This window comes from Centruroides vittatus, unplaced genomic scaffold (assembly GCF_030686945.1).
Source record: "Centruroides vittatus isolate TY-2023 unplaced genomic scaffold, ASM3068694v2 contig_4, whole genome shotgun sequence".
Classification (NCBI taxonomy): Eukaryota; Metazoa; Arthropoda; class Arachnida; order Scorpiones; family Buthidae; genus Centruroides; species Centruroides vittatus.
The window spans coordinates 2,628,353-2,654,630 of NW_027122214.1; the positions used below are offsets into that span (position 1 = coordinate 2,628,353).

General features: G+C 26.7%; 1 protein-coding gene across 1 annotated transcript in view; it reads left to right on the forward strand.

Annotated features, from left to right (window-relative positions):
• LOC136976272 (protein dachsous-like) overlaps positions 1–26,278 on the forward strand; it is a 101,249-nt gene that overhangs the window by 29,135 nt on the left and 45,836 nt on the right. The window contains 5 exon segments of the mRNA XM_067271498.1: positions 12,520–12,706; positions 17,508–17,741; positions 19,058–19,294; positions 19,947–20,122; positions 20,797–21,625. Coding sequence (XP_067127599.1) covers positions 12,520–12,706; positions 17,508–17,741; positions 19,058–19,294; positions 19,947–20,122; positions 20,797–21,625 — 1,663 coding nt within the window.

Here is a 26,278-nt window from a genome sequence, read left to right on the forward strand (position 1 = left end):
CGTTTATCAATGTTCAAGATAAGAAATTGCAATTCCACTCCCTCTTGATATTTATACTTTATATTCTTTCTGAATTATTTTAAATCAGTTAAAAATAGGCAGTTAAATATTTAGAATTGTTACGTAGATAATTTCGTTAAATAAAGACAAAAATAAAGAAATAAATTGCTGTATTTAAAAAAAACAAGCGATTTTTTAATAACTGAAAATAACCGAAATGCGTTTTGATGACGTACCCTTTAAATATTTTCTGGAACCTCTTCCACTTCAATCGTTTTACGATCGCCATTTTGAGATTGACATCTTTAAGTATCACGTGATCATAGGCCGTTCATGTGCAGCACAAGTGAGCGTGGGAATGCCCTATTGGTATTCAGTCGGTGTCACCAACAGTGGGTTTATGGACGAAGTTGGGTCTTGTGCCGGTTTGCAAATGAAAGATAAAATGTTTGTTATAAATAAAGCGAATCACTTTGTTTGTATTGTGTAAACATTGCGTCGTTAGAGAAAGAATCTGTCGTTCATTTCCATTAAGAAATCACAATTACGGTTTTTCTTTTAAATTTCCACCAATTCGAAGTCGTACAATAACAAAAGGATGCGCGTCAAAGAGAACTTCTGTTAAATATTTGCCGTAAAAGTTACAAATTAGGCCACAATGCATAAGAATCCTTGCCGATTCCAATACATTGGAGCTATGATTTATGATACATACACAACTCCAAGTCATTTATCTAGAGAGTCGATGCGTGTTTTGCCTTCTCTTTTCTCTCCTGCTGGACAACATCCTTCCGATAGAATGGAATCTTGCGGACTAGTGCCTCTTGTCCCCTTTAAATAGTTTAAACAAAATCACCTTACCGAGCAGATTGAACTGTTTCCCGTATAAATGTTTCGTATCGATTATCTAACCCATAAAATTTTTCTTTATCGCTGTATTTTATGATTTAAAATTTTAATAGAAATCCAAGTTGAAGCGAAAACTCTAAGGAATTATGAAATTCATTTATGTTTTTTATTTTATTTTGGCACTTACAATTACATAAATTATTTGTCATTAGTAACTTGAACTTTTAGTCAAAAATTCCGAACACGGAGAATCGACACTGGTTTTCGCGATTAGTTTATTCGAAGTTTTCTCTGTATATCGTCCTGACTAAAATGTTATTTATTATAGTAAAGAAATAAGTAAAATTCTCTAACATTTTCTCTGTTAACGGTATATGGTTGCATAAGGGTCTAGGCAATCACACTTTGGGTGGAGTACAAATTTATTCCGAATTTCGTTTTACTCGATACCTGCTGACACGCAACCCCCCCGCTTAAAACAAGACCGTACTATATTAAATTAATCATTTGTATTTAGCGACTAGTTGAAGTGTAAAATATTAAAAATAATTCTAGATTTTAATGTTTTTCCTTCAAAATTAAACTTTGTACCCGCAAGTGTTTATAAACGATTTATTTCTGTTAAAGCATTAAATACCTTGATAAATTGAATTTTTTAAGTTAAAAGATACGACTGAAACATAATTACGAAATGTTAATATCTAAATTTTTTAAAAAAATATAAATACAATGATACAAATATCGTCTAATCCCGTAAATTAAGTCACGGTAAAGTAAACAGCATTATATTGATATAACGTTCTGTTTATCGTCCCGATTTCATATTTTTTTTTGCAAAGTTTTATTAATAAATAGATTAATCAAATTGTAATAGTTACAAATTCTTTTTCATCATAAAATATTTAGACAATTCTAATTTCTGTCTTCAGAAAATCCAATCCTAATCTTGGAGAAGACACGATCAGAATCGATTGCATTTTTTTCTAATGATTGTAAATATATTTGAGAAGTAAAACTAACAGTTATTATACTAATCAAATATTAGAAATTGAATGGAAATTATGTCTAATAAAAATTTTAGTATAGGCCTAGTATTCGTCTCTTCTTTCTCAGCTTTACAAAATTCACTCGCGAAAGGATATAAAGATTATGGAAATTATTTTCAAAATTCGGTCTTTTTATTTTAAATCTGTTTATAATTTTTATATATTACTTTTCGAGTGTCTCACCGAATACAATATTCTCGATAGAAAACTTATTTCCACCCATTTTTCTGTGAATATTCGAATGCTTTTAAACGATATCACGCGAGAGTTGTCACAGTGATAGCCTGTTTGATCGATTCCTTTTTATTATATAAGTACGATTCGACATGATTTATGCTTTTGATGATAATTATCACGATTTAGGTTAATTAGAATTAATGAATGTGCCGTCAAAATTCATTAATCCTTAGTTTTGACCTCAACGTTTCTTATCGATATGCAGACATTTATATTATTTATTAATCTTAAATACAAGTGTTTAAAAAATAAAACGATATAGGCCTTATTTATAGGCTTTCTTTTCTAACTTATTTTATTCGTAAAGACTCGCGAAAATCGTCGGATCATTTAAAAATATCTTCGGTTTCTAAATATAATTCTTATTTTAAGTGGACATGAAAGGGCAATTGAATTTTTAATGATACGTTCTGTATTACTCATTGCCGTCCCGCGTATTCGGTATTACGAAAGATGGTAATATAAGTCCTAGTTGTTAACAGTTTATCATTACGTGTCAAGTGCCCTACTGTTCATCGATAGTTTATGTTAGAAGTACTTCATTGTGAGAAATAACCTACGCTTACACTTAGACCTAATGTTTTTCTATAATTAGAAGAAATGATCTAATTAACTGTAAATTCACTTAAGTGAGGGTAAATTTCTAAACTTTAACCCTCAGTCTACAAGTTATTTATTTTATGAGAATGTTTCTTAGAAAATTATATTAAAATCGAATTAAGGTCTTTTTTTGCTGATTCATGAGAAAAATAAATTCGATAAAAATAGCATAAAATTGTTGTGTGTAATAATAAAAATAAAATATAAAGATCAATTTTATTTTTGTTTCTAGAATCTTTATAATTAAATCAAATTATCTATAATTTTAGAAACAATGGCGGATCAAATTGATAGCGTATGGATATTTTTAAATTTTCATTAGAAAATTTCATTGTAATAAGTATTAAATGGTTATAATTTCTTTTCTTCGCAAATTTTAAAATTTTTATTTAATAAAACTGAAAGATCAGCGGTGTTAAGCATTGAATTCTGTCATCCCGTCGTTTAATAATTAAAAGAAGTTGTATTTGATTTGTTTTATCTTTCTTAAGCGGCCGATTTATATAAATTGATTACACTAAAAGTAACGTCTAGCTTATATTATATTCATTAGGATAACGGTAAATTAGAAACATACTTTTTAAGATCCGTTTTTGATAAATAAATTTACAATGACGATTAATAGTTTATCAAAACTAATGCTAAATCATTTTTATTCTGTAAATTACCGTACTGGATGCACGTTTCTCGAAAATATTACTATTATAAAGTATTTTTTCTATGAATCTAAGTGAAGACCTTTATTTTCTGTTATTGATTTACGTAGAGGTTTAATAGATTAAAACTTATAAACCTGTAATCAATATATTCAAAATTCGGTGCGTTAGATGTTTTGATTCAGCTGTTATATCATGAAGTTTTATTATAAATTATTGGTACGATTAGAGCCATATAATATTATAATTATAAATTAGGTAATTCTGAAGCCGTTTTACTAATTCTGATTCGATTAGAGAAAGTTATTAATTGCCCAGCAAAATACTTTTGTTTTACAGTTTCGGATGCGAAGAGTTGGAGTGTAGAAAAATTCTCCATATTTTCTTCTAATTTTTTTTTTATTTTTCACATTATATTTTATTAAATATTTTGTAATAGTTAAACAGAAATTTATGTTATATTAATTATTTCGAAACGTGTAATGTTATACCGAACACTTTTAGAAGCGTCAGATGATATTCTAGATGTTCGAAAATTGCTAACACCGATACAGGAGTAAACCTATAATTTCTTTTGATTAATAGCATAATTTAATAGATAAATATTATGAAAAAGGCAAATATCGTTTACAATAACAGGAAGCGATTATAAAACATTATGAAACTCATTGGTAAATAAGCGACGAATTAAGAATAAACAATGAAAATTAAACGAAAAATAAGCATATGAAATAAATGAAAAGCATTTTATTGAATACGTATATTTATAAGTATTTGTTTGTAAATCATTTATTCTACATTTACTCATTCGTTTAAACATAAACGAACGAATAAACTCATATCAACTAATACGTAATGTTTATGTAAGTTTAGAATGTTTTATCGAAGTCTCTCAGATTAATTTTCTCTCATAGAATTACTATTTACTGTGTTTTAGATGAATTTCGATCGTTTTAATTTGCTACTGTATCATTATGTATTATTTAATTAAGATTTATATTATAATAAAGCAGCAAAAAGCTCCTTTACGCGATGAAACTAATGCACCTTTGTATGTCTCTACGTATTATTCTGGCTTTTTAAAACGTTTTGATGTTATTAATACCATTATTTTCTGTTAGAATGTTTAATACCCATTTTAGTGGGATTATCCATAAAAATTTTAGTGAAATCAATTGAATAAATCTTTACAAGAAGATACTGAAAATCTTTTAGCTACCATTTCACTCTTGCCTTCACTCTTGCTCAGATCATTAATCTTGCGAGAAGATATTTTCTAAATTCATTAAAAGATTACTTTGTATATCGTTTATATAAAATCCCTAATTTCTATTTTAAGACACATTGGTAGTATTTTGGTAGTATTTTGCATAATTACGGCCTTTCATTAAGCCTAGTCACACGTTTAAATTACCTCATTAGGATCGACTGACCATAAGAAAATCTTAAGAAACGTTAAATTTTAAAGGATTTATTTTAAAAATGCATAATTAAATAATGTATAAATTAGGCCTAATAATTTTTATTTATATATGATATAAATATTTTTAATCGCAGATAGAATAACACGCTGTAACTTATATAATGTTTTATTTAACTTAAATCTATAGCAAGAAGGTAATTTGCACATTGTTGATAATTTTCGTACGCAAATTTTAACACGTATTTCAGAATTATTTTATTAAATAAACTTATATCTTTTAAAAATAAAATATAAGCTATAAGAATTTTTAAATTTACGCGCAGAATTTTTTTAAATTTTAGACTTAATTTAAATACCCAATTAAGCTTATTTTATATAAAAACTTTATATTTTTAAAAAGAAAAAATGACAGAAAAATTATATTACAGTGTTGGAAACGGTAAATTTTCTAAATCATTTGTTTTCCTTTGAGGTATCTGCCTGTTTCATTTGTAAGCAGAATCATCAATTATCCTCTCTGATAAATTAACTGTTGTTAACGAAAACTTTATTAGATTTTACTCGATATAATAGCAAAAATAATTAAGGGAATTGCATATGAAAAGAGAAAATATTTTGTGCGTTGAGATTGTTTCGCTATTTATATTATTACTCAATTCTAGATTTGCATTATTACGACCGGAATCCTATCAGATTGCCTACGAGATACAGCTTGACATGTTTCATATGGAATGAATATTATATTAATCTCCGAAGCGATGGCAAAAAAAAAACTATTAAATGGGCCTAAGTGTAAGCAAGAGCGATCAAATTCCGTGTTGATATATCTGCAGAATAACAATTTTACATCATAACTCTTTCGTATTTATATGCCCGAAGCGCACAAAATTATATTTCAATTTTTTTTTTCTAATTCATAATGTTAATCCTATTTTTCTAACATTGCAAATGATGAAATAATAACATACTTATATTAAATTATAACGTATCTTATTTCAGGTTGTATTTAAAATTTTACTAAAATTCGTAAACACGATATATTGGCAATATTATAATTAGTTGTATCGGAAAAATACGGATTTTTAACGGAAATTGAGTTGAAAAACTCGCTGTAAATCTAATTTATCGCCTAGAATTACAAAATTTTAAGCACTCTTTAAATTGATGTGTAATATTCTGGTTAATTGCCGCGGTATATACATTAATTATTACCTGTACTTTCCAGAAATGTCCGGCTCTATCTGAAAATCGATCTAACATTGAAAATAGCTTACTAATTCCAAAAATATCTCAAATATTCCAATTTAAATTTATAATTGAAAGTAGTTCCGTCGTATTCATCCGGTTAATTTAGATATACGATGACCTATTCGGAATCCTTATCATTATCATTATCTATCTGTCGTTCCTAGTGATATTCAAAATATACTGATGGAAATGTTAAAAAAAAAGCTTTATCTGATAAAAATACAGTAATTCTTTACACTTCTTTCGATTTAGAAAACGTAATTGATTCTATTAATTACACAAAAACTTTTGTTGAAACTTTATATTAATTATGAGTTACGTTACAGTTTTCTTCTTGACAATGCTGCAACGTAACGTAAAAATAATAATATTACACTTATAACATCTAGTAATTTTGATTTTTACTATCTTGATAGTGCAGATTAGACTACTAAATCAATGCTGTAGTCTTGAAATTTGCATTTTATTAATATTCTGTTTCGGAATTGGTAATTTTTCTTCCGATCACGATAAGCTGTACGTACACCTACGATACTTGTTGTTTTCGCTTCGAAACTGGCATAACAAAACTATTATTGTATTTATCTATTAATTTATTTTTGATTACCTTCCTTCTTTTTATAATGAAGATGATGACTCGTGTACTTGTAAGACAGTTTTGCAATTTTATGGTATTTTTATGGCATATTAGATGATAGCGATAGATAATTTACAATCAAATTTTTCTTTACTGTAGGATAATTCCTATTTTATAAGTCATTCGGTACTCTGTTATTGTGTTCTTTTTTTATAATAAATTTTGAGCTATATGTATGATTTTTCAATTTTTCCTTCTTATTCAAAAGGAATTTTTCAAGAAAATAATACACATAGTTAATGCTTTTTGTCAAAATGTCTGAAAATTATACGTCAATGTTGGAATTCTTATTAAATAGGATTACTTTATTATGCGTTTTAAATCATTGATGAAACTATAATAACGATTTCCCTAATTATTATACGAAATTGGCTTTAATGTTTGAAAATCTTCCTATCTATTATTATATGACAATAAGTTATATCTCATATAATAAAGTTTAGAACTTGATTTAAAGATTTTCTGTTAAATAGCTAATAGAATTTTAATTAGTTAATTTATTAAATTACTGTAATTTTTTAAAATGTCAGTTATATATATTTTAGGTCTCTACATTTCGGTATCGTTTCAAATCTTCCTACAATATTCAGTTAAGAATCGAATCTGTTTTGGTTTATTTTAATAAAATTAAGTAAAGGTTGCAATTTAATTTTTTTTAAATTAGGAATTACTATAAATTATTAATATAAATTACTATAATTGGTAAAGTATTTTGTATTTTCTATGTAAATACGGCTTATATCCAATCTCATGTATCCGAATCAGTCTTTTCATTATCATTTTAATTCTTAGGACAATTTTTCGAAGACGAAATTGTCCATCGAAATGCACTTTTTAAACGAAAAATAAAGATTTATTTAATAGCGTAATGTGAAATTTTATTTCTGGAATATTTGGTGAACGTTTAGCTCTCCATTAGAATTAGATATTGTTGACAACGTAGAGGTGGGATTTTTATTTTGTATATTTGATTGATAGCATCGTTCGACCTTTAAAACCATTGCCTGTCCTGTGGGTGGAGATGTAATGGGTGGCAAACGATGTTCGTGTAGGTGGCTGACCCCGAAAGGCTATTGAGCCATAAGATAACTGAGCCGATAATACTTTTATAAATGATATTTTTGTCCATTTAGAAAATGAACTTCATTTAATTTTGAAAATCCAAATTGACTACCGTACTTGATATACTTAAAGGAAGTGGGGTGCTTAGTTCCATTTACTCTGTTGCTATATGAATTACTTTACTTTCTTTGAATAATTTCTTTTAAATTTCGTGAAAGATTGTAAAAGAATGGATTAGTAGTAGCTGTGGACTTTTCTTTTCTACAACGTAAGACTGTGACTTGTCTCCTGGAGGCGGAAAACCGGTCTAGGTATGCGCCAAGTTCGCGGTCACACCTGGGTCCTTATTGACAAACACTCTTTCTGGCTCAAGCCTTTCATCATTCCAATATCAAATTTTATTGGTAGATGAACGGAATCTTTAAGATATAGTAAGAACTATTCTTAACAGAATAGCGAAATAAAAATGTATTTTATGAATATGAATATTTACTTAATATGCGAAACAGTTGACGTATATATTCTTTGCATAGGGATGAATTTTTCACAGATCGCTATCTCGATTGGGGTAATAAAAGGTTTCTAATTGTACGAAAGACAAAATCATAAACACAAAATTACAGAAAATGGATAAAACGTACCGAGATTCATTTTTGTGTAATGGTAGCTGCAGGATGTCACGAAGTCTCAACCCAATTAAGTCGACTCAGCATAAAAAATCGGTCGGAATTAGTATATAATTTAGAAAAATCAAAAACATAAATATATATTACAATAATTAAAGATTCTGTGTTACGAGAAAATGCTTTAGTTTTGCATTTGATTTTCAGAAGACTACAGTTAATTCGCGGATCAATTCTTGGAAACCCCAATCCTAATGAACGATTCAAGGAATATCGTATGGACAAATGTAGGATATCGAAGTATCGTTTCTCCGCGTGTTGCACCGTTGTCGTAAGATGGCAATGAGGTCTAAAACGATATTTATTGTCTGATAGTTGTTTGAAACAGTAGGAGAGGAAGGTGATCCCCAGGACGCCGGGAGGGTGATGGAAAGACTTAAGGGAGGTTGAAATGTGGGAACAAGGTCAATCTGCAGGTTGGTTGTAACTGGATACCATATAACTACTTTACTCGGTACCTAATGAACTCTCCAATCGTTATGTGTATTTCTTATATTACCATGGCATCGTGAATGATAATTTTTCTCTTCCACAAAAGTATTTACTTCATGCTTATTCTTTTAAAAGTGTTTAGTTCTTTTAGTTATTTTATCTAGTACAAACTTCTCCCAAATAGTCATTAATTAGAATTTTCAGGATTTAATCAAACGTAAATGGATGGTGCCTCTAGATTTTGGAAGTAGATTTCGTGGTAAGTTGCTCAGTAGGCGTAAATCATTACAATTTAAGCACAATTTTATTTAGTCTCCCTGGGAAAAGAAATTTAAGTAGGTCTTCGGTTTTCTATTATCATTATTCTTTACTTTTACAGTTCATAATAATAAATCAGTGGAAATTAAATAAATTAAAATTCATTTATTTAATTTTTAGAATTTTTCTTTTTAATTAAAAATAAAAATTATCATTAGATTTATATCTTATTCAATGCGAAATAAACGGATAACGTATTTCGATCGAAAGTTTCATTTAGAAGAATTAAGCTTTGTATAATTATAAATCTGTATAGTTCATAATAAATGAATATTTTCTTAGGTATAAATTTAATCCATCTTCGTAAATTTAATTTTATTATCGAATTTATTCGAATGGAAATAAATATATTTCTCTGATTGCGCTCATTTGAAATGCAAATCATGATTAATGTTCTCGCTTAGATATTTAAATAGAAGGTGAGTCTTTCCTCGACATTTTGATTATGTATTATATCATCTGTTAGCCTACAATATTTCCTTATGAGACAATCTAAAAATAGCACAATTCTTGCAGGAAAACCGACATTCACTTAAGGTAATATTAAAAACTACTTTTCATCTTTTCATTTTTTTTTCATGTCTTTATGTAAGTTTTAAAATATATTTTTGTAAAACTGGTACAAACCTATATACAGTCTGTAAACACACACACACACACACATATATATATATATATATATATATATATAAGTTAGAAATGTGATCAGAATACAATTGGAAGAATTTAATTGGAAAGAAATTGTCTAAGTTATTAGAATTTATAATACGAGTATTATCATTATTGTACTTCAGTTTTTTGTAAAGTCTCTTCGTATTCTGTTTTTCATTATAGAAAGATGCAATGTAGATAAATAGAAAATCACTTAAATCAAGTAAAGACTAAACATCATTATACAGTACATTAAACTGTATTATCGGACTAATATGAAAATTGTCGCATTTTCTAATAATAATGTCGTCGTACTCTACTGTACATTCTGTTGAGATGATTATCGATATTATAATAAAATAATCATAAAATAAATGATCTCATTAGATAGGAAATAAGTATTAAATGGATTTTATTTTGAATATGAATAGCTTTCTACGCGATATTAATTGCTTCTTTTCCGCTTTCTATTTATTTTTTAAAATCTATTTTATATTCAAAATAATCTTAATATGAAGTTTAAAATGAATAAAATTCACATTTTGTGTGAAACATTAATCGGATATAGTTTGGAGTTTAGTTTTACGGAACTTCAAAATTTAGATGTATTTAATATTTTGCTTATATTTATGTTTTTGGGATGGAATACGTGCTTTATTTTCAGATATTATGGTTTTGCAATAAAGAATATAAAATGGTATTGCTGATAAATAGTATCTAATGTTTTGTAAGTGTTTATATTCATAAAAATTATATAATTATACCAAGAGAAAGTTCTTAAAATCACGATATTTAAAACTAAGTAAAACTCACTTCTAATTATTTGTTAATGTTCTGTTTAAACTGTGTTTCTTTGCTGTAAAATGGCAGTTTATTTTATTTTTCTTATTCATAATCTCAAAGTTATTAATGATTTAATTATTTATTAGTTATTCTGGCAATTCGATTAAAAACAATTTCAGTCTGAAAATGCTTGTTATCATTTGATAAATTTGATATACATTTTAATTGTTTTAAAGAATAAGAATCTAGAATAAAAGTAAAAATTCCGTTAACACACACGATACAATAGGTATTTGGCGTTCTGTTGAAGATCGGGAGTTCGTCTCGAGCTTTCTTTTATCAATGAACACGTGGATTATACACTAGAATATATATTTTAGATATTATTTATTTATTAGCATGATTATTTATTCGATTTATCGAGTGATTCCTCGATATATATAATAATCAAGTTTTATACACATTTTATCGAGTCGAAACGTTTCTCAAATATTCTGCGCCGTATAAATCGCAACAGGATGATGTACTGTACTGTACAGTACTTTCCTATTTCCATGAAAGATTCGGATTGGAATTTAACCCGGCCCTTTTTAAATTTTTATGGAATAGTTGAACGGAATTTCGTTTCCATATCCCGTCGCACTGACTTCATTGCGTGAGACGTTCCGTAATAAGCAAATTTATCAGCTATTGCGATGAAATTCGGAAGAAAAATATAATTCAATCCTGATATTTCCTTTAATACGATTAAAAAAATGCTTAAATAGTATTTAATTATTTGATATTTAGTAAAAATTCGAGTTTATTTTGAGTAGCTATTAATTTAACTTTTCTATTTCACTTCAAAACCGTTATAAGAATGAAATTCTACTAGTAAATCGCATGCATTTTTCTTTCGAAAAGCATTATATTTTGATAAATTACCCTTCAATTTAGTGATTCAATAAGGGCTACATATTTTACTTTCTTTAAAATGCGGCTGGTGTTATTTTTAGTTTAGCTATTGTTTACAACGGCAACATTCTAATCTCTACTTTTCAATTGAAAGTTGGAATAATTATTTTGATGTTTAATTCGCAAAATTGTTACGGAAAATTTCAATAAAATTGATGAGAATTATCTGTCGATATGTGTCCGTATACAAACCGGTTATAATCGAAATGAATAATGTAATTTTCTTGAAATTTAAGCGAGAAATATGCTTGTACCGCGAAGTACTTACTGTACAATTACATACAGTAGCTACTTACTTTAATTTTTGTCGTGGATTATTGATTTTAAGCATTTCTCAAATAATAATTAATTGTAATTTAGAAAAGTCTATAAAATTCATTACTAAATTGATTCATATTTTAGCCTATATACATTCTTACAGTGCCTATTAGAGTAGGTTACGTATCGTACGCTCATTCTGCATATATTCGCTATATTGATAAATATGTTTATAGAGATAAACTGTAATATTAAGAAGAAATTTCGTTCATATTCAGTTAATTTAATTATGTTTTAGTTGAGAAAAATAGTATTTGTTTGATTTTTTAGAGTCGAATATGTTATAGATTATCGTCCTTAATCTGTTCGATTCTAACCTATTACACAGATAATCGAGACCTTGTGAGGTCTCGATTATCCGTATAATAGGTTAGAATAGAATAGAATAGAAAAATGAAGAATTATACTTAGAAAACATTAAAATAGTGGTTTAAAAATATATTAATCTTTTCCCTTTGTACAACGATGAATTCAGGTATCGATGATGCTTAAATTGCATGAAATAATTTGTAAATTTAAATAAACAATTTGATAACTTTTGCATTAATTATATATAATAATTAATTGTTCGTTTGTATCTTGAAATTAGCATATTATTTCTAAAAATATATCATCTTTTTAGGTATCTGCTACAGATCCAGATTGTGGAGTCAATGCTATGGTCAACTATACTATGGGTGGTGGGAAAAGATCCGTTTTCTCTAGGGATTTTACAGTGCAACCAGTCAGTGGCGATCTATGTATAGCCAGAGCATTAGATCACGAAATCAGAAATTCTTACGAAATTCCTATAATTGCTACTGATCGAGGTAAGTGTTTTCAAAGTTTACGTAAGCATTCGCATGTTTATTATGAAAATGGTGTAAGTCCATTTTTTTGGAAAAAAAATTGAGAAAACAATAATTTAGATATAATCTAGTATTAACTTTTTATTTATAGACATTTTATAATTTGTATTTTAAAATATCTATCTGCTTCGATCATTGAAAACTCGTCGGTAAAACGAATTTGTATAGTCCTAATCGTTTATTACGAAAATGGTTCAAGTCCATATCACATAGTCGAATTACAGAATGGGAGTAAAACTGGCATTTTGCAATTAGACTCGCAAAGTGATACGAAAATCTTCGAGTTTCTTAACTCTAAAGGACTTCTTAAAGAAAGTTTAAAACGATAACACGTACGATTTGTTTTCTGTTACTTTTTATCATTTAACTTCAATACGAGAAAAATTATTCATATTAAAATGTAATTACGATAATACACATTTTTATTCTTAAAACTATTGTAGGCCTACGTATTAGCTGTATATTAAATGATGTAAAAATTGTCGTTCTTACGTATGATTAAATTAACTAAGGTCAGGGACGTTGGCAGAAAATTTTCCAGGGAGGGCAAAGCGTAGAGAAAAATAATTGTATCATTAAATTTTTGGAGTTTTTTCACAATAGAATAGTTATGATGCAAGTTATATATCTTAACCACTTATTTGTGGAAGTTTTTAGGCTACTTGATTCCAAGGTGGGCAAGTGCCCCGTTTGCCTCTCTCTGCGGATATAAGATATAAAAAGAGACTTAAATTAAAGGCGATATCATAAAAATCTTTTATATTTGTAATTTTTAATCCGAAATGGCCGTGATCTTTTTTATCCACGTTTTCGGCTATTCCAGATAGCATTGGTCTAAATTATCCGGATAATCGGGGTCCTAGTGTGTAGCAGTTAAACAACGGGGTCCTAGTGTTTTGGTTTTCGTTCTTATTTATAAACACAACCGGACTAAAATATTCAAGTGAAATTTAAATAATTAAAATTGAATAATTTGAACAATTTAATAAATATGAAAATGGTGTAAGTCCATTTAAGGCACAAAAAACATTTCTTTTTAGTTAATCTTCATAAAAATTATTTGTATAATGAATTTACACATTTAAACTCATAGAAAGGTGGAAAAACTTGATAAACTTTCTCAATATTTTTGAATCGAATGAAATACCCCTTAAATGTCTGGACACAAGGAAAAATGGTCTTACACTACTTTCATAATAAACGAATCATATTAAAACATTCGGTATTATATGGAAAAAATATAAAACTTTCCATATTTATGCTCATATTTTTAAAGAAGTTTTTAACAGTTAGATGCATACAATTGAAAGGATTAATCTTTTATGAAAAATATTATCTCATTATTATATTTTGTTGGTTTTACTAAGAATATGTATGGATAGTTAACAGTTAATGCAGTAGATAGGTTTCTTTAAAGTAAAACTTACTTTACAAATATATTTTTAGCGGCCTTCTCAGGGACCACGTTATAACGAAAAAGTGATATAGAATACAGAAATTGTTCGTAATTTATGAACTGTTGAACGAAAACCTGCTAATTGTTAACTGAGAACTACCTGCAGGCCTATATATAATACTATAGTGTTTTAACAGAGATCTAAATATTAAGAACTCTCACTTGGGTAAAATCATTGCTTGTCATAAAATTATCAATAGACTATAGATTGAAAAAATTTAATATTATTATTATAACTTTGTTGATAATATAATATTTTATAAACTAAATGGTTTTGTAGATATTACAATATACAAAGAACAATATACTATTAAAAGTTTTGTATAGTTATGAATATATAAATGTATTCTAATTTATTATTCTTCCAATATTTCTGCTTTTTATAAATAAAACATTAGAATACTGATTAAATATCTATTTAAATATGTTTGCAAATATCAGAATGTAAACAGGAGAAAATATATGTTTTTATCATAAAATTCAGATTAAACTACTCTTAATGTTGGAATAATTACACTCATTTAATAAAGTGTTATTATTAATATATGTATGATGATTTTGATAATTATTAATATATTTACAATCATCAAAATGATGATTAATAATATATTTAATAAATATAATAATAATGATGATGATTAATATTATATTTATGGTAATTTAATAATGTCCTTTCTGCTTTGTTGTAAGTTAGGGCAAATAATGAATAATCTTTGAAGTTAATACTGAGTGACCTTGAGTTTGCAAAATATTTTGTGCAGTTTTATGTATTATATATGTTTTATTGAATTAAACATTTGATGGATATCAAGTAATAAAACAAGAAAATTTAATTAAAAATACTTAGTCTGAAGACAAACATAAAAAGTTTCTTAAAATGTGAAGTAAAATAACACTGCAGGAGCACAATAAAAAATTAGTGCAGTCAACATTCCTTTGTTTGCTCTTCCTCATCTAAATGTGTAAAAAACACAAATATATTTTATACAAGAAATAAAATATTTGAAATTTTTTCAAAAATTCATATTAAGTTCCAAAAATCATAAACTTTAATTTAAATTTCAAATAATAAAATTTTAACTGAAAAATGAGAAAGCAACTTAATGAAATAAGATTTTAACATGCCTTTTATTAAATTAAGCTGTAATGCTTAGTATTGGATAAGGTACAGAATTTTTCAAATAGAAAAGTAAGTCTTTAAGTTAAGCCAATATCATATATTTTTTGTTAAATTTTATCATTTCATATAAGTACTATCAGTTAAATTTTCTGGAAACAATATGTAGTATGCTATAAGTAAAATACAGCATGGAAAAAAATATTCATTGCAAAAACTTGTTATATTTTCTGCCTGAATAGTTATGATCTAAATAAATACATTGTTACATATTTCATTTTTTTATGCTTTTACTGATTTCAAAAACTGTTTTGAAATTAATTTTTATTTAAAAAAGCAGAAATATTGTATAAAATTATTTTTGCAATTAAAAAAAACTTGAAAAGCAAAGTTTTTTTGGTAAATTTTATTAAAAAATATAATAAAATCTGTTATAAACTCTAATTTTTATACATTTTCACATAATACTATTACACTAACATAACACTATTACTTTTTAAAGATTAATCATGAAAGCATACCGCATTTTAATGTTAATTGAGTATTAGCAAATCCAAGAAGGGCTACAGATGCTTAAGTTTTCCCCATTGACACAAAAAAAATTAAAGCCTAGTTGTTCAAATTCCAAAATGTTGTTGTTTTCAAAAATATTTATGATAGCAATATGATTTATTCTGCAATATAGTCATCCTACACTTATTAATAAAAAGTTGTTTTTATTTATTCAAATAATTTAAAGTTTGATCAGTTTCTGGATCTTCAACTGAATATTAGTTTATATAACAGTATGTAAAATTATTAACAGTCATTATTCTGAGTATTTAGTAATAGTCTTATATCTTCAATTGTATTACTATTATATAAGATATAAGTAGCATGTTTTAGTATTTCATGCTGATAAGGATTAAATAATGAATTGGTGGATGGAAAATACATTTGATTTAAGTTTTGATGGCTTATTATATTTCAAAATTCATATAATTTCCATATAAACCTTTAATTGTTTCTAATTTCTCATCACATTTACATAGGCAGTTTTGTGAGTTTACCACCACAAAATTTGATCTGACTGAACATTTTGTTCTATATTTCTTTTGTGTTTTGTTTGTTTTGACTTTAAAATTCTTTGTTTCAAATAAATGTAATTTACAGACATAATCTTTAAATTGACAACATTGTTATTAAAGAGGTAATTTGAATGGAATTGAAAAAAATCTTAATCTTATTTCTTATAAATTAGTATAAAATTATATAAGTGAACAAAGGTAATTAATGCATAATTGAAGAATACAAACTGTAAAAGTAATATATGATATACTAAGTAAAAATGTGCATAATATATTTATATTCTTTAACAAATTATCCTGTACTTTATAAGAATAATGATAATGAAGTTATAACCTTGTTTTAAAAGACAAAACAAGCAATCTTCTTTCAGCCAACAAATCATTTAATGAAAAACAAATATTTTCAAACAGCTTTAGTGATCATAATCAGAGTTCAGGAGATTGCTATTGGAAATAGGTTATTTATTTTGTGCTTCTACTAGGATTAATATATGCATGAAAATATTTATAGTACAGAATATAATATGTAAATATATTAATATTGTTGTGATTTATTTTATAAATATGAAAATTTGATTAACTTTTTTCGTACTTAAAATAATTAAAATTTATATCATTGCAAAAGATGATAGTATATTGTAAAAATCAAATAAATTCAAGGCATGATGTAAGATATGAAAGCATGTGAAATATTTATATAATATATTTTACTTATCTATTGATTTTTTCCTATCTTAATTTTGATTTTATTTTTTCTTTATAGTTAATTATAGATTACTGATATATATTATGTTGGTAAATTGTTATATGATTGCTTTGATATTAATGCATTACTATGTTAATGTTGTTAAAACAAATTTTTTTAAGAAAAAATTAATGTTAAAAGAAAAAGAAAAAGAAAAAATGAAAGTTAATCTCCTTACTTTAAGAAATTAGAAACTTTTTAAAAGTAACTTGTTTTATTGATAGCTTCTGAAGGTGGGTCTTTTTGTTTTTGAAAACATTCATTACTTTAATAACCCTAGAAAAGCATTTGTACTCAGATAATTTTTATTTTTTGCATTATTTTTTATATTTTTAAAATTAGATTTTATTATAATTTGTTTTATAAAACTTTTCCAGGTGGTTTAAGTACAATAGCGATGATCAAGGTTCAAATCATGGATGTAAATGATAATAGACCAGTTTTCTATCCCCAAGAGTATAATGTTAGCTTGCATGAAGGTAACAGTGCATTATCATCACCTGTTGTTGTTGTAGCAGCAACTGATGCAGACTCTGGAATTTTTGGTCAAATCACTTATGATATTGTGGATGGAAATGAACAGAGAATTTTCAGAATAGATAGAAATACAGGTATAGTTATATTATTTGATCATTTGTCATGAAATAGTGTAACTTAATTCATTCAATTTGTTATTCTAGCCATATTTATCGATATGATGAAATAACAGATGTCTACAAACATTGATGTTAATTTCAAATACATAAATAACATCTGTATTATTTTATTAAATCATGAATAGATGCATTATTCTATTCACATTATATGGAATTTGAACTTAAACAAATAACTTTTTAATTTAATCATAATAAATAAACAATATTTATATATATATAATGTTTTTCTAATCTCAGAATGCTGTTATTTGGTTCATTTCATTTCAAAAAATAAATCAATGATGAATGAAAACATTATAAATTATTATTTCAAGAATTGAATTACAGAAATTTAATAATCAAAAATCACTAAATTTTTATTTAGTTCATATTTAAATTAAATTAGATTTAAATATTTTTTTAACATCATGAAATGAAAATTTATATATTTTCATTCATCATATTAAAAAATATTATTTTCATTTAATAAAATAACATAAATGCAACAACATTTTATTGCTTTCTTGAAATATTGAACTTTAAATTAAAAAATTTTCAGTTGAAATAAATTTTATGGTTATATGATATTAATAAGTTATACTATATGGTTTTTTAAGAAATAATATTTATTTATATAATTATTCAATAGTAACTATAAATCAGTGACTTGAGAAATGAGAAATTTTTATAAAAACTATAAAAAAGGATGAAAATATTTTGAGATCACTATTATATAATGTTAGTTATATAATAAATTAAATATAATTAAGTAGTTATATAAAAAAATAAAATCTTGTGGATATTGTGTACAAATCGTAATTTGGTTTTTATTGTCGTAGGATATTCAAGAAATGTTAGTCTTCATTTTTATTGTTAAGTATTATAGATTATAATATGACAGCTTAAATATGCAGTTCTTAACAGATCATCACTTTGACCCTCATTCATCATAATTAAGTTTCTGGGAGTTTTTCATGTAGAAATATGATCTTTTAACTGCCAAAAGTTGGTTTTGTAGCCATGAGGAAGAATTTTATGAAAAAGAATTACTGAAAATGAATGAGAAATTATAAATTTAAGAATTGTAAATTTTTCGAGTTACTTATGATTTCTAAACTTTCATTTTTTAATTATTATATTATTTAAATAAAATGTGAGTAATAGTATATTACACAATTTTAGTTTATATATTTTTAAAACTATGGAAATATTGAATAATTATTAAATGATATATTTTGATGTTATTTAAGTGAAATTATTAATATAATTAAAGTATGTTTTTTTAAATATAGGTGAAATATTTGTGATTAGAACATTAAATAGCAATCCAATACTTCATCACCTTACTGTTTCTGCTAAGGATGGTGGAAAATTAGCATCTGAAATCATGGCTCATGTATATGTCAGTGTTATTAGTTCAAATCAGCAACCACCGATTTTTGAACAGTCACGTTACAGTTTTTCTGTACGAGAGGATGCAGCTCCACAAATGATTGTTGGGACAGTTGTTGCCACAACAACAGATTCACGTAAGTTATATGAAAGTTTATAAACTGTCAATAACAAATTGTTTTTTGATTTAAAATAATGAATTAATTTTATTCCTAATCAGAAACAAGTTCTTCTATAGTGTTATATTATAAGTTTTTGGATTATGTTTTTACATATATGTATTGTTATCTATTCCATGTAGAATTGGATAAATGAGTAAACCTATAAGTGAAATTTATTATTGAAATACTGTGGTATTAAGATACTTTTAAATAAAATAAGAGTAGATGAATAGATGTGTTCAAACTGAAAGATTGAGCTTGAGGAAAATTCTAAAGCATGTTGAATATCACTCAGTAAACAAGTTTTTGATTTACTTATAATCAAAAACTTGTTTACTGAGTGATATTCAACATGCTTTAGAATTTTCCTCAAGCTCAATTACTGTTTACTGAGTGATACTACTTATGATATCTGTATGATTAGTTTGCTCTCCAGATACTACTTATGTATCTGGAGAGCAAACTTTTATATTTTATTTCATCCTAATGAATTTTTTGTTACAGTTGAAAGTGATATATTTTAACTTATAATGTGATAAACATTATTTACTTATAAGTGAACTGTAGTTTTAATAACATTTTAATGTATTACTTTTGAAATAAACTTAACTTTTACATAATTTTTTAGGTGCTGGCATGGTAAGATATGCAATTTATTCTGGAGATCCTGAAAGTTATTTTAGTATTGATCCATTAAGAGGCAATATTATAAGTAAAGATAGATTAGATCATGAGAAACATCCATTTCTATTGTTGAACATTCAAGCAACAAGTGGACATCCTCCAACATATGGTCACACTCAGGTATAAAAATGAAGTTTCTTAATTTTAGTAATTAACTTTTCTAATTAGAAAATTTCTAAACTATAAAAATTAGAGACACAATTTTAAAAGTATTGTTGGGCATTTATTTATTCAGTAAACCCCTGCTAACTTAGGTCAACTTAGCCTTTGCATAAACTTGAACAACTTGGATTTTGCATATCTTGAACAAATTTTCTTGAAAAATTGTACAGTAATTTGAAATTTCTTAACAATAAAAAATTATAATTAACAAGTGTTTTTGATCTGAAGATCTTTGCAATACTGTGTATTATATTACTGTAGTTGGTTAGTTACTAAAGATTGTACTGTACATTATTGTATACTGTACTGTCGCAGAATTTTTTCAGTTTATATCTTTTAATAATAAATTAAGCAGTATAATCTACTAAAGCTCATTAAAACTTTTATATAATGCTGATCATAATAAATTACTGTACTATACATCCACCTTCTCATTTTCTGTATCATTGGAGAAACACTCTCCTAACTCTGACTTTTGTAAACTCAGACAATCTTCAACTCTATTAGTTCATGTTAGTGAAGATTTACTGTATATTAAAAAATAAAATTAATTATAATTTTATAACTAGATTTTATTTATGTTTCTTATATTATATAAAATTGTTTCTTAACAATAATTTTATAATTTTCAGGTAAATATAACCATTTGGGATGTGAATGATAATGCCCCACATTTTGACAGTATGTCATTAAAGATAAGTGTGCCCGAAAATGCCGAACTTGACTCTCCAATTTATGTGGCTCATGCTGAAGATTTAGATAGCAATAAAAATGGTGAAGTTCATTATCAGTTGGTGGATAATCCCGATGGTGCTTTTAGTATTGGTGAAACATCTGGTACTATAACATTACGAAATCCACTTGATTATGAAGTTCGTAAACATTATGTTCTGATTTTAAGTGCTACAGATTCTGGACTTCCACCTTTGTCATCCAATATGACTTTAATTGTGGAGGTTCAAGATGTCAATGATAATGTGCCAATATTTGCCAAATCTCAATATAAAGTAAATGTTTTAGAATCACTGCCTGCTAATTCTCAGTTTTTAGAAGTTGTTGCTTCTGACAAAGATACTGGAAATAATGCTCGTCTAACTTATAAATTAGCAAATATTAAAGATACAGAAAAATTTGGAATATTTCCTAATAGTGGATTTTTGTATTTGAAAGAAGCATTGGATAGAGAAACAATTGATCATTATTCACTTATAATTTTAGCTGTTGATAATGGAAATCCTTCTTTATCAGCAACTACTACAGTATTATTACAAGTTCTTGATGCTAATGATAATGATCCGCAATTTGTAGAAAAGAAATTTGTGTTTACTGTTGAAGAAAATGGTGACAAAGGACTTCATGTTGGAACACTTTCTGCAAAGGATAAGGATCTTGGAAATAATGCTTCATTAAGATATACTCTTTTGAATACTAATGGAAGTTTCCAAATAAATCCAATTACAGGTAAGAGAGAACTTTGTCACATTTTTAATGAATTTTATAAAATAATTGAAAGCTATTTACAACATTGTCAAATATACACAGAAAATTTTATAAAATTTTTGACTTTACAAATTATGAAAAATATTTATAAGTATATAATGACTTTAATTATTTGTACTATTTATATATTAATAATTACAAACAGTGCAAATGAAAATCTTATATAAGAGAACTTTATTGCAATAAGGATTCAATTCATATGCTTAATTTTTAAAATTTTTTATAATTTAGAACATATGCTATAGACATCTTGGAACACATGCACAAAACTATTAACTTTTATATGTTTTTAGATGCTTAAATTATTGATCATTTTTAAAGGACCATTAATCTATAAGCAGAAAAAAACCTAATTTATAAATATAAATTATTAGATTAATTTTTTCTCAAAAGTTACTTCTTTTATAATTATACTATATATGATTTTTCAAAAACATTATTTGAAATTAAGATTGCTATCTATAACTATACTAGCAGCAGTTACAACAATTCACATTTTTAAGAAATAATAACAGATGTGTGAACATATCAGAATTATTCTAATTTGTGATATTCAGTGTACAATTAGATGATAGTATTATTATGTTGAAATTATGTATTTATTATAACAGCTAATTCATAATTTCAAGATTCAGTTATTTATGTATCATTCTTTATCTGTTTTTTGTAGTTTTAGTATTAGTATTATAAATTTCTGACGATTTTTAGCACAGGATGCTTCATATGAAAATAACAATTATGTTGTAACGTATAAGTTTATATCTTATATTTAGATATTTTATTCAGAAAAATTTTCTAATTAATATTTTTCTCAGATTGGTTAAAAAGAAGTCTGTAGAATAAGTAAAGGCTTTCTATTAAATTTGTGGTATAAAATCTCTATGTTAAGTAGTGCTGGTGGTGTAATGTATCTTATATGCATTTTATCCACTGTATTTTTGTGAATAGCCCATAGTTTTACTTTGTCTAAAAGATAATTTGAAAGGGTTGAAAGTTATATGCCAAATATATACTATAATCATGAACTTGCACCTATGGAGCAGTGGCTACTCACATAAACACAGAGACATATGGTTATAGCAGTTTTCTGTAAATATAACATTACAGGTTATATGTATGAAAATATAGTAATTAACAAAAGTAAAATAGTAGCTCAAGCAATTTCTAATTTTTGTTTTAGTCAAATTTTTAATATATTCTTTCCAAATATATTCCCTAAATTATTGAACAGAAAATGCTTTTACTGTATAACTTTTATTGAATAAACTCATACAAAGATATAAAATACTATTATATAAAAATACATTAAATATAAATTCATCTCAAGGTTTTTTAAAAATATATTTTGATGTTTTTTCATTATCAGAAGATAAATATTTTTCACTAAAATGTTGCTGAATAAATTCTGAATAAACATACATGTAGATATGAGAAGAGATTGAGATGAGGTAGGGAATGCAGAGAGAGCTTTATGTCATTCCTTGGGTATGGCATAAAGATTGGGGGCAAGGATTATGATTACTGATCTCAAAAACTTTTTGATAAAGACCATTATAAGGACTGGGTATTTACAACTATTTATTTATTTGTCAAATATCTATAAATATTGTATGCATCCTGGCTCAAAATTCAATAACTTCCTAGCCAATGCTGGGAGCAATGCACATCCACTCTCCCATCCATGTAACTTTACCTATACATGTACAGAATAATTATATAAAAATCAATGTTGAAATTTCATTTTTAATAGTCAGTCTATTTTGTATATCTTGGAAAAGGGTAACCAGATCTTCAAATTTAGAAAATAGCACATTTATTGCTCACTTTTAACATTTAAAATAACTTATAAAGCATATTGAATTATATATTATATTACTAGACATAGATTACTGAAATATATTATAGAATACCTCTGTATTTATATTTCAGTACACAATGTATAGGGTCTATACATTGAGACATGGTTATGTCATGGACATGTAATAGCCTACATGTTGCAGTAATAATGTGAATCTGTGAAATGTCTGAATGACATTGTAATTAATAGTACATCAAATACTACAGGTATTTGAAGGACAATAAATCTGAAGATTAATTAGTTTAGAGAATGTACAGTATATCAAAATATGTAAATGTTCTCTAATGTTAGTAATATGTAGCTTAGTATTAGACTGTTCAAATCGGATACCATTTTCATTTTCATTGGAAGTAAAAATCTGACTTGAGCATAGTAATCTTCTATTTCTTAAAGTTTACCCAAATGTTAATGGGTAAAAAATATTATAAATGTAGTGTTAAAGAATCAAAGCATTTTGCATAAACTTTATAAATAACTATGTATTGTAATTTATCCATACACTATAATATCTGTAATGTGCAAAATTTGTTATATTACATTAGTAGCTGAATTGTAACAATGATGGCATTGCCATTCTATATATTTTAGTGATATACGAACACTAAAATAAATAAATCTGAAATTCATCATGATAACAGTGTTGGTCTTGCATCATTTCAAATAGGATTGATATCAAAATGTAGTGTGGTGTAACAGTTCTTCAATTAGGTGAGAACGTCAGACAGTACCATTGTTTGTGTTATGATCGCTAATTGTAGTACTGTTCCGTTTCTTTATGATGACTTCAATAAACTAAAATTAGTTTTTTGTAACATTGCTGTAAGAAAATCATTTTAGTTTATTAATCTGACACTAATTGAAGTTGATGTTATACAGAAACAGTAAACTTTCCGTCCATTTAATTCCATTTAAATTATTTTATCATCAGAGCAAAAACTTGATAATGAAATCATTTATTTATCTTGCCATCTTGTGTCGCTCGCTGATTAATATCGGATACTTTTGGATGGTTTAATTTATTACGGCGGGGTGTATTTATCCAAAATAAAATTTAAAATAAAAAAGTCCCTTAAAAATAGTTTTCGACCATTAAAATTATATATGTAGCAAGTCCTCGCTTAACGTCGTCGATAGGTTCTTGAAACTGTGACGTTAAGCGAAACGATCTATAACAAAACCAATTCTACCATAGTCTAATTGGTATAAACAACATATAATTCTAATTGGGACGTGTCTGCAACATCCAGCATTTATTTCCCACCTCATAGAATCGATTTTATTGGTTATAAAGAAAATTTAACAACGATAATTATAAAGGATTACAAATATACTTGAATCTTTTCTCAACGACGTTTTAAGGAGGACTTTCTGTACATTTCGAATCTTATAATAGAATTCCATTTATAAAATGAGGTTTGACTATAGTTGAGCTGGTGGCATATTTTTCACGGAAATGGGCGCGGGAAGAACACAATAACCAAACTTCGTTCCATCAATGGGCCATTTTCGAACTTTACTAAATTCTGTTCAATTATCCGAAGATGCATTAAATCGGGAGAGACGAAGAAAGACGCAGGACTATTAGCAAGGCCGTGGGAACAGGCCCGACCGGTCCGGATCTCTTTTTGCTGCCAACGTTACGAATATAATTCTAATTTGAAATTACCCGCTAGCGTACCAGTACAACACACTCAGACGAAACCAATAAACTTTTCCATAGAGGGAACGTGTTATCCATAAAGTATTGCTTTCTTCCTTCCGGCAACATATTTCTCTATCCGGGGAGACTTACAAATCAGAAATTTTTTAAATAACTAAGCGTTGAAAGGGAAATCTTTATAAACTAGCAGACCATGGCCCGTAACCACGATAACCGCTTTCTATTTTTGGTCCGGACCACTTTTACTCCTTTCTACGACCCTAATTAGCAACTGTTAACTTCAAAGATTTAAGCTGTTGAATATATTTTACAGAATTAATTTTTGATTAGTATTATGTGAAAGAGATCGTCTTAACAGAACAAGTTCAAATACAGAAACAATTGCCATACAAATGGTACCATTAAACTCAGTTTAATTTTTAAAGTTTTTATGAACCACCTGTATGGATGCTTTTATTTTACATTTTTATATTTAACGCATAAATCTAATGATATTTTATTATGCTGAGACGCTTTTTTACGCAACAACAAATTAGTTAAATATTCAAAATTTGGATCTGTACGATCAGTGGCGTAGCGAGGGGGTGCAAGGGGGTGTATCATGCACCGGGCGCCACTCGCAGAGGGGCGCCCAAATGGTCTCCAAGACAAACTATGTGTTTCTGGAGGGAGGAGGGGAGCACCAATAAAGTTTCGGGCGCCAGTTATGTTCGCTACGCCACTGTACGATATGACCAAACTTAAATGTATTTGACGAACATTTAAGCTTGAAGCTTGTGCTAAGAATGTTATTTATTCTTCAGCTTTTACGTAATTTTCGTTGCTTGAATAATAGTAATGAAAAGTTTATAAATCTTTAGTGATGAGATTACTCGTTGGCTTCCATCACTCACGTGTTAGTTTCCGATGTAGAATATCAACTAAATTAATTGTAACTCAGAAATTCGTCAATGAACATATTTTATTCGATTTTATTACGTCATTTTATATGGTCTTGTTAACAACTTTCTAAAGTACGCTTAATTAATAGATATTTATAGTGCGGATCATTTCAATATACCTTTGTTTTCACTTCATTTAATGATTATAACTGTTA